A 10,992-nucleotide genomic window follows, 5' to 3' on the forward strand; every position below is an offset into this window, starting at 1 on the left:
AGGTCTCTCTGAACACCAGTGAAGACAAAAGAATACTGTTTAATTTTAATGGACCAGAACCTGGTGGTCCGGAGTCGACGATAAGAAAGTAAGAGAGAGAAAGAGGCTGATAGCACTTGTTGGTCCTTTAATGGACCGGAACCTGGTGGTTCGGAGAGTAAGAGAGAGAAAGAGGCCGATAGCGCTTGTTGGCCCTTTAAGGGACTGGAACCTGGTGGTTCCGAGAGTAAGAGAGAGAAAGAGGCCGATAGCGCTTGTTGGCCCTTTAATGGACCGGAACCTGGCGGTCCGGAGAGTAAGAGAGAGAAAGAGGCTGACATCCCCTGGTTTACGCGGAAAGCCAATACAGCCCTGTTGTTAGGGCTCGCGCTGCTGCACGTAGGCACCAGGCGCCCTCTCCAGTGGGTGAAGGCACAGTGCGCCTTCCCCAGAGGGTCTTAGAAGCCGGGGCAAGAAAGAGCTCAGCGGGCCTCCGCGCTCCAAGGAATTAGCCAGAAATAGAGAGAGAGAAAGACAGAAAGAAGGAATAGAAAGAGAGAAAGAGAGAAAGAAAGAGAGAAAGAAAGAAGAGAGAAAGAGAGAGAGAAAGAGAGAAAGAAAGAAAGAAAGAAAGAAAGACACGGGGACCAAAGCTCTGATGGAGCAAAGGTGTTTTAATCAACATGGTGTGGGCATATATACTGTCTTACAAGGTGGTTATTCTCAGCAAAGACAAAGATTAAAATTCCAGACTTACAAAACATAAGATGATCCCCATCAAAGAGAGAGTTGCAAACAATCACCTTTTACCATTTGGCTCATAAAAAGGAAGAGGGTACTTATCACTGTAATGAGAAATGCCTGGATTCCTCAGCCCCGGGAAAGGCGTGCCTCTCCTCTTAATTCCTGAATATTCAGGAATCAATAAGGGCCAGAGGGTTCCTGACAGATCCAAAACAGCACACAGGAAGCCTTTTGTTAAATGCTTCCTGACATTTAACAAGGAATTTTAAATGTTTTTCATAATTAAAGCTACAGTTTGAAATTTGGCTTTGGTAGGATCTACCTTTGTTATGGTAATAGTAGAAACAAGGAAAAGTTTTACAACTGGTAAAGAAGTACTAAATGCTAATGACAATTTTGTAGGGAGAAGACGTACAAATGAGAGATGTAAAGCTCTCCCTTTAAACAGAACTACAGAAGAAAGCTGAAAGAATTGAATGCGAACAGAAAATCAAATACAAAATTGATTTGAAAGTGAAAGGTCAGTGACCTGGCAACTGGAGGCATAGTTTCTGGTACCTGTCTCTCTCTGGTGACTTCTAGCTGTGTGCTCTTTGGCAAAGTGTAGCCACCTCTCAATTCCTGGGTTTAACATGTGCAACTGTGGGAATGAGAACTAACACTGTTGGTAATCTATCCTAGTTTTAAATTCTATAATTTCAACATAGGATTAATAATTTCCCAGACTTCCAGATAGACAAACTTGATAAAGATGCAAAATATGTAAAAAACTGGGGAAATAAGAAGCGGAGTAGGAACAAAGATAATTAAAATCAAGATTGGTAGTAAGTAGATGAAAGAAAATAAAAATGCCCAGTTTGTCTATCAATATAATAATTGGTCAATAAAAGGAAAAGATAAAATATCATTATTTGCTCATTTACATGGTACTCTCTTAGGACCAGATAGATTACAAAGGACATATGATTTGGTTTTTAACACTTTGATGTACAGAGTTTCAAAGAATGACATGATTTATAATTTAATGATGAAATAGATATCATAATTTAATAAACAATGTATTTCTAGGTATACAACACTGCATAAGTTTTAAATATTTCTCTGAAATTGCATTATGTCTTTTCTGAAACCAGCATGAGAGAGAATCTATAGTTCCACATCTTCATAGCAATTCAATCAGGAAATATTTCTATAATGCACAAGACGACTGCACAGTCTCCTCATTGCCACGTTCATCTCCTTGTTCCTGAATGTATAGATGACTGGATTCAGAAAAGGAGTGATAAATGCATCAAAAATAGCAAGATATTTATCTAAGTGTGATGTGGGAGAAGGCCAGGTGTAGAAAAACATTAGTGGCCCAAAGAACAAAACCACCACAGTAATATGAGCTGACAAAGTGGAAAGGGCCTTGGATAACCCACGAGAAGTATGTTTCCAAACAGTGAACAGAATGAAGATGTAGGAAATGACCAGCAAGACAAAGGAGCCCACAGAAATGAGCCCACTATTGACAGTTACCATGAACTCGAGTTCTTGGGTGTTTGTGCAGGCAAGTCTGAGGAGCCGAGGGAGGTCACAGTAAAAACTATCTAACACATTAGGACCGCAAAATGGTAAATCTACTACAAAAGCCAGTTGAACCAATGAATGTATAAGGCCAATGGTCCAGGAAGTGACTAAAAAGTGTAGACACATTCTTGGACTCATGATGGTAAGGTAGTGGAGAGGCTTACATATGGCCACATATCTGTCAAAGGCCATGGTGATGAGCAGCACCATCTCAGTGCCCCCAGCAGCATGGCTAAAGAAGATCTGGGTAATACATCCACAAAAAGAGATGGATTTATGCTTCTTGAAAATATCACAAATCATTTTAGGGACTATGATTGAGCAAAATACCATGTCAATCAATGACTGAGAGGTTAGCCAAGAGGAAATACATGGGGGAGTGCAGATGAGAATCCAAGGCTACAGTGAACACAACGACAAGGTTTCCCATCATGCTTGCAGAGTAGAACAAAAAGGCGAAGACAAAAAGGAGGGGCTGGATCTCCCAGGAAGTGGTGAATCCCAGGAATATGAACTCTGATACTATGGATTGATTCATTACATCCATTGCCCCAGACACCAGGATCACTTTTCACTTTACCTAAAGGAAGAAGGAAAATGAACAAGCATTGCCTAGACAATATTGGTATTTGAGAAATAAAGCCTCCAGTCCATGAAAAAATTATCATGTTAACATCTCACACAACCAGTCTTCACTACATGCACACCTGACTCTGCTTAGAGGAATACTATGGTTCCCATACGGCATTATGAATTTCAAAACTACTACTATTAAATTATTCTTCCTCTGGACCTCTTTCCCTTTTGCTTTCTTCTAGTAAAACATGGATATTTCCTATTTCCTGTTGCCTGATGTGTTCTACTTCAATAACATATAAGTCATCTTCAAACTCTTTTGACCATGATTTCTTATGAATGAATATGATTTCAGCCATTCATAAGAAAGTGAAAGTGAAAGTCAAAGTCACTCAATCACGTCTGACTCTATACAGTCCATGGAATTCTCCAGGCCAGAATACTGGTGTGGGTAGCCTTTCCCTTCTCCAGGGGATCTTCCCAACCCAGGGATTGAACCCAGGTCTCCTGCATTGCAGATGGATTCTTTACCAACTGAGCCACAGGGGAAGCCCAATTCATATGAGCCACCTAACAATTCCTCATGTACAGCATACAGCTTTCTGAGTCTCTGTTCTGTCAATCATATCGCTCAATTAGAGCAATATGGGCTTAGTTGCTCAGTTGTGTTCAAATCTTTGTGACTCACGGGCTGTAACCCACCAGGCTTCTCTGTCCATGGGGATTCTTCAGGCAAGACTACTGGAGTGGGTTGCCACGCCCTCCTCCAGGGCATCTCCCCAACCCAGGGATTGAACTCAGGTCTCCTGCATTGCAGGCGAACGCTTTACCATCTGAGCCAAGATGAACCTTCAGAATGTTCCTTTTTTGGAGGTAAGGCTTGATCAGAAAGACTTAGGCCTCTCTTTTTCAAAATTTCATTTTATTCTTCAAGTCACAAAATCCAATTATAAATATCCCAGCTCAAATTCTCCCTTATTTGTGAAATCTTCCAAATTGCCCAAGTCTCTATACTCCCTCTGCACCATTACCATTTATTTCACTGTCTCACGATTGTATAAATATTCATCTCTTTATCAAAACATAGTCCTTGGGTACAGGAATAATGTCTGGTTCATCTGAGTAGTCCTCAACTCCATCACAGTCACCAATAATGAGTAACACAACCAGGTACTTAATGAGTTCTTCACACTTGTTGAATCAAGGAAGCATATCAAAAATGGCCATCATCAAAGTCTACAAATAATACATGCTGGAGAAAGAAGGGAACACTTCTTCACTGTTGGTGACAATGTAATTGGTGCAGGCACTATGGAGAATGGTATGAAGTTTCCTTAAAAACAAAGATAGTTGCCATATGATCCTGTAATTCCACTCATGGGCATATATCCAAAGAAAACTCTAACTTGAAAAGATACATGCATCCCAATGTCCATTTTGGCACTAGTCACAATAGCCAAGACGTGGAACAATCTAAATGTCCACTGACAGATGAATGGACAAAGAAGACATGGAGATGTGGTACATATGTACAGTGGAATAATAGTCATAAAAAAGAATGAAAAATAAGGCCATTTCCCACAACATGGATGAAGCTGGAGATTATTGTACTAAGTGAAGTAAGTCATACAGAGAAAGAGAAATATATGACGTCACTTACATATGGAACCTAAAAAATGATACAAATGAACTGAATTACAAAACAGAAATAGACTCAAAGACAAAGAAAACAAACTCTTATGATTACAAAAGGGGAAAAGGGTCAGGATGGAAAAACTGAGTAGGGAATGAACAGGTTGGTTCCAAACTTCTAATATAGGATATCAATTCTCAATTTAAGATAGTCAATAAAGGCCTTTGATACATCTCAAAATGGAAAAAACATTTTACCTTATAAATGATGCACACTCATTGTATTCTCAAAGATAACTCTGCCTCATAAAGAAAGTCACATTTCTTTTTTAAAACACATTTGGAATGGTTAAAGAGTGACAGAAATAAAATACTGGGTGAAGAGTCAGACAGTGTCTGTGTCTTTATTGAGAGAGGGGGATAATTGAGTTTTAAATTCCGGAAAAAGAACAAAAGGATATGAGCCAGATCCCAGCATGGGGAGGTAAAGACAAAAACTACAATCCTTCAGAAGCAAGAACTGCCAGAGATAGACTATCAGAGTTCCACTATTTAATGAGGTGTTCCTGATTTAGTACAACATCTGTTGTACTAAACAGATGAAACATCTGTTTCATCAGTGAAACAATTTATACAGAATGAGACATAGGAAGTTACTGTTTTATTATCACAAATGTAACTGGTGGGAGAGTTTATACTAGGGTCAAGAATTCCTGACTGGTTGAAAATTCATTGCATTTTAATAGTTTCCTATGTCTCCTGTAACAAATCACCAGGAACTTAGTGGCTGAAAAACACAAATGTATTATCTAACAGTTCTGGAGATGAGAGAACTGAGATGGATCTTCCAAGCTAAAAATTAAGGTGTTGGCTGGATTGCATTCTTTCTGGAGGATCTAGGAGAGAATCAATTTCCTTGCCTTTTCCAGGGTTGTCTGCATTCTTTGGTTCATGACCCCTTCTTCCCTCTTCAAAGTACATCACTCCAAACTCTGCCTCTGTCATCACATCTCCTCCCTGACTCTGATGTGAAGTCTTTTCTTCCACATAAGGTAACATGTTCACAAGTCCAGAGACTAACACTTGGACATCTTTGGGGACCATTACAATATTCTGTATACCACAACTTTCTTACATGTGAACAAATAATTTAGAAGAAAAAGGAAAATCTGTTTCCCCTAAATATTGAGATATTGAAGGAGGAGGTACAAATTGTGCATCTTGACTTTTCCCCTGAAACTACATGTAAGTGATTTCTGATTCTGACTATATTCAGGACCGAGCCTGAATAACTAATATTCAACAATGATAGGGAACGTATGATGATCACTCAACCAATATGTTATTGGACAAGTAGGTATTTGATTGACTCCTGAGTGGTTCTCTGAATGATTTTTGTTCATTAATTCAATAACTGTTTTTGAGTGCTCAGAATGCCAGGCACTATTCCAGTCACTGGGGATATGGCATTGACAAGAATTCCTGCCTTTGAGGAGTCCATATACAGGACAGGAAATGCAATTTTGGTCTGTTACATACAGATTTTTATTCTCTAGAAAGGATATGAACATTTGAAGAAATGTTATGTCATTAAATACCTGGGATTATCAAACACTGTATCTGTTTTTAGCTCAATTTTCAGGAAGTTTCTCTTCAGTTTTCTGACTGCTTCTTTTATCTCCTTTATCTGAATCTTCACATCTATAATTTCTATCACACTAATTTTCAGCAGTTTTCTAATAAATATGCATGAATTTTCTCTCTGTGAATATATTATAAAACTTGAGGTAGGATTGATGAATTATAATCCTTTGTACTGATTGAAAAGCTACTCAAAAATGCTGCTGGCTGGATTTCTTGGCTTATTCAGTCATTCATTTAACAAATACAATTTATGTAGCATCTATAAGTACCATGTACTCTGCTATTAGAATAAAATAAAGATAAAAGAGTAGATATCAATTATGTGGACTATCATAATGAAGTAAGAAAATGAATACACATAAAATGGGACCATAAAGTTATCAGAACAACTTTAAGAGCTGCATAAGCCATTTTATGACTTCTAAACAAATCTCCATAGTATGAACTAACTAATCAAAATTTATCTATGAAATGGGAAGAAAAGTAATGCAGAAAGAATTCCTTCTGACCACTAAGGGGAAAAAATGCTTCTAAGCAAAAGCATTTTAAGACTTCCATGAGGTAGGGGTAACAATGAGAATGCACCAGGAAGTGAAGATGTAAGTAGTGCTTCCTCCAAATTGAAATTTCAATAGTAAAAAATACAAATGAGAATAGCAAAAGAAGTGGTGGCAAATTTGACTATTAATGAACTTATAAGAAATAGAGTTAGAAAGTTAGAAGATAATTTGTTGGGTCATTCAGAAAAAAAAAAAACAAAAAACCAGAGATTCTGTGTGAAGTTTATACCAAGACAGAGTCTAGCCAGAGGACAGGAAGGACTTTTTAAAAAATAAGTTTAATGCTTTTAATAATTCAGAAGTAAAATGAAAGAAAGATGAGAAAAAGAAATGCAAAGCAAAATTGATCTGTTGAATGCAGTAGGAGACCAGGAGGTGGTCAGTTAGATGAAAAATTATAATAAAAAGGAAGAAATGGTATAATGGGAGGTTGTTCAGATGCATGATCTTAAAAACCCCAGTACCCCAGATTGTTTTCTACTAGAAACCTAGTTTAAGAATTGCTTTCTTTTAGGATAACATACTGAATTCCCTAGTTTCAGTTACATTACTAAGAGGAGAGTGCTTTATTAAGCTATTACAGACAAAACAAATAAGTTACCAGATAACTTTCCTTAGCTGAGATCTTATGTATGCAAGACATGAGAGTATTGACAATGAAGAAATAAGTGATCCATTTTAATACTAATTCATCATCCGAGAAGGATTAGCTTGAATAGGTTGCTGCATAAGGCAGGGAAAGAGCAGATGAGCTCAGCGGGAGACAGGAATGACAGCTAGGAAAAGGAGAAATGAGATCAAAGACAAACTGCATCTACTTTAAAATTCCTTCAAGAGCAAAGAAAAAAAATAATACAAACAGCAAATGTCAACATATCTGGAAACTTATGCAGCTCCTGTCTTCAAGGCTTCAAATTTCTTGACTATTCATCTAATGTCTTTGAGTTATAGTTTAGTCTCTGAATGGCTTCTAGCAGGAGATGCTAGGTTCTGGGAGCTTGGTCACTTTCAGATATGCCGGACATCTCATGGAATAAGTATGTGCTCTCCTAAGACCATTGTCTTTAGAAGATACACCACTTTGAATTCTCTAGTTTTGGTCTGACTATTACCTTCAAGAACTATAATGACACAAATTATGGTTATTATTTATTTAGATTTGAATGAGTAGGGCTTCCCAGGTGGTTCCATGGTAAAGAATCCACCTGCCAATGCAGGAGATGTGGGTTTGATCCTTGGGTCAGGAAGATCCTCTGGAGAAGGAAATGGCAACCCACTCCAGTATTCTTGCCTGGGAAATGTTACGCACAGAGGAACCTGGCGGGCTACAGTCCATGGAGTCACAAGAGTCGGACACGACTTACTGACTAAGCACACATGCACTTAAGTTATTATGATATGTGACAAATCCAGATTCTGCAGCATTTGATATAATCATCATTTAAATGTCTTTATCTATATGGAAGTAGAATTGGACAACACTTAGAATCCACTTAAAACTTTTGGAAGGAAACAGAGAGAGATACTCATTATGCCCAATTAATAAAATCAGCCAGCCTAAAGAGATCTAAAAATATGTTCTGACTCAGTTCCTTCCTTTAGTTGCTCCATCCAGGACATGTCAGGTCTTCCTCAGTTTACAAAATTTCCTGCTTTTTATTAACGTTATAATTCAAATGTTCTTCCTTACAAAAAGAAAATCTCTCATCCTTTCAATTAGGCCAATGCCCACTTAATTCTTTCTCTGTGAATATAAAGAAGGTGTCAGAAACTCTTTCAGATAAATGTTTAATATCCTTGAATATGGTCAAAGCAAATTAAGATAACTCATCTGTGTTTTCTAGTTTTAATCACAGCACCTCCTTTGGCCTTTCTTCACAGGATCCATCTTCTATCCCATTATCTTTATGACTCTAACTGCCCTCATTTCACTACCAAAAATAGTGACCTAGAAAGAATTCAAATAAATGTTTAAAACACAAAAATAAAAATAGAAGATTTGATTGCTAGTTTCTAAGCATTATTTATTTAGTTTCGTAGCTTTTTCCTCTTTTTTTTTTCATGACCTGATTTTAACTGACACTACATTATTTTAGTTTAGGGTGAATTAGATTCATAGATATTTTTCTTCTAACCAAGTCTTCAATCATTCTTTCCTCACCTGATGAAGTTAGGTTTTTTTTTTTTTTAACATTTCACTTGTGGCTCAGATGATAAATAATCTGCCTGCAATGCAGGAGACCCGGGTTCGATCCCTGGGTTGGGAAGATCCTCTGGAGAAGGAAATGGCAACCCACTCCAGTACTCTTGCCTGGGAAATCCCATGGATGGAGGAGAGTGGTAGGCTACAGTCCATGGGGTCACAAAGAGTCAAAGAGTCATATTCACAAGCATTCGTATTTATTCTATAGTGCTCATCATCTCACCACCACCCCCTGTTTCTTCCTGGCTCCAGGCCGAAGCTTAAATGACGTGTACAAAAATCAAACCGTTACCTGAGTTTTCCTTGTCACTGAAGTTTATCTAGTTTAATATATTCCTCCTGTTGTCAACTTCACTCCATCACTCCTACAAGGGAAGCCTTGCAGCTATTCACAGATTATTATCTGAAGCACACAGAGGTATATAAAATGTTTCTAAAAATGGAAAAAAGAGCTAATTAACTGCACTAGAGAGTAGTGACCAAATAGTGCTATAGTGTCCTGGGATTGTAAAACTAAAGTCAGTAAGTCAAGGAAACTGTCTTCTAAAAATATATATTCATAGTAATTAAAGCAACAAAGGGGAAAATGTTGATAATGACTCATAGGAGGAAGGGAAAACATTGGAATACTAAGAAAATCAGTATTATTTTACTAAACAATAAAAATCATTTTATTTGCCAATTCAAATCCTGTCATGGTCAGTGAAAGACTCCCCTGGTAATTCGATCATAGTCATTTTCCAAGAAATTCATACAAATAATATGAAACAATCTCATAAATATAAACTTTCGCTATACATTCATGAATTAGGCAAGTGAAAGAATAAATGAGAAAAATTAATTTAAAATACTTTTAAAATAATTGTAATTATTTATTTATTTTGGCTGCACTGGGTCTTCATTGCTTTGTGCAGTTTCTCTAGTTGCAGCAAGCAGGGACTACTCTTACTTGCAGTGTGTGGGCTTTTCAACGTGGCGGCTTCCCTTACAGTGGATCACAGGCTCTAAAGCATGTTGGCTTCAGTAGCTGCGGCTTGTGGGCTCTAAAGCACAGGTTCAGTAGTTGTGGTTGCATGGGCTTAGTTGCTCCATGGCATGTGGAATCTTCCCAGACCAGGGACCAAATCCATATCTCCCGAGTTGGCAGGTGGATTCCAAACCCTGCGCTGCCAGGTGAGTCTAAAAATAGCTTTTTAATGTGACTTTTATAAATAAGTTTACCACATTATAAGGTTTTTCTCTAACTCATATTTGTTTCTTCCAAAGCAACTTGTACAGTTAGTCAATCAGTTCAGTTGTGTCCGACTCTTTGCAACCCCATGGACAGCAGCACACCAGGCTTCCCTGTCCATCACAAACTCCCAGAGCTCACTCAAACTCATGTCCATCGAGTTGGTGATGCCATCCAACCATCTCATCCTCTGTCATCCCTTTCTCCTCCTGCCTTCAATCTTTCCCAGCATCAGGGTCTTTTCCACAGAGTCAGTTCTTTGCATCAGGTGGCCAAAGGATTGGAGCTTCAGCTTCAGCATCAGTCCTTCCAATGAATATTCAGGACTGATTTCTTTTAGCATGGACTGGTTGGATCTTCTTGCAGTCCAAGGGACTCTCAAGAGTCTTCTCCAACACCACCATTCAAAAGCATCAATTCTTCAGTGCTCAGCTTTCTTTATGGTCCAGCTCTCGCATCCATACATGACAACTAGAAAAACCATAGCTTTGACTATATAGACCTTTCCTGCCATCTAGAAAGCCTAATATTTATTTGTTGAACTTAACAAAAAAATCCAGTCATTGGAATAATTCTATTGTCCTTTACTGTACCTGTCATTTGGAGGTAGAAATGATATGAGTAAAGAAGTTGACTTCAAAATATTAGGAGGAAGTAGCAGGACTTATTTCCCTCTGTCTTCAGGCTCAGGTATAGACAATGAGGTAATCACGTTCCTCAGTTCATAGTACATTATCAGCATTGGTTTACAAAGGGCTTGCTTTTCGTTTTTATTTCCTTTAACTCCATTTTCAGTCCCTTTACCTCAGAAAAACCATTTCTAGCGCTTTAAAATTATATCAGTATTGTAT

The 10,992-nt window shown here is 38.0% G+C and overlaps 1 protein-coding gene across 1 annotated transcript; it reads right to left on the reverse strand.

Annotated features, from left to right (window-relative positions):
- Nucleotides 1–1,899: 1,899 nt before the first annotated feature.
- On the reverse strand, nucleotides 1,900–2,851 carry LOC122705231 (olfactory receptor 4F15-like). The gene is given in 2 exon segments (XM_043920470.1): nucleotides 1,900–2,640; nucleotides 2,642–2,851. Coding segments are annotated over 2 exon segments (942 nt in total). The 5' UTR covers nucleotides 2,843–2,851.
- Between the last annotated feature and the right edge of the window lie 8,141 nt (nucleotides 2,852–10,992).

Source organism: Cervus elaphus, chromosome 12, assembly GCF_910594005.1.
Source record: "Cervus elaphus chromosome 12, mCerEla1.1, whole genome shotgun sequence".
NCBI lineage: Eukaryota > Metazoa > Chordata > Mammalia > Artiodactyla > Cervidae > Cervus > Cervus elaphus.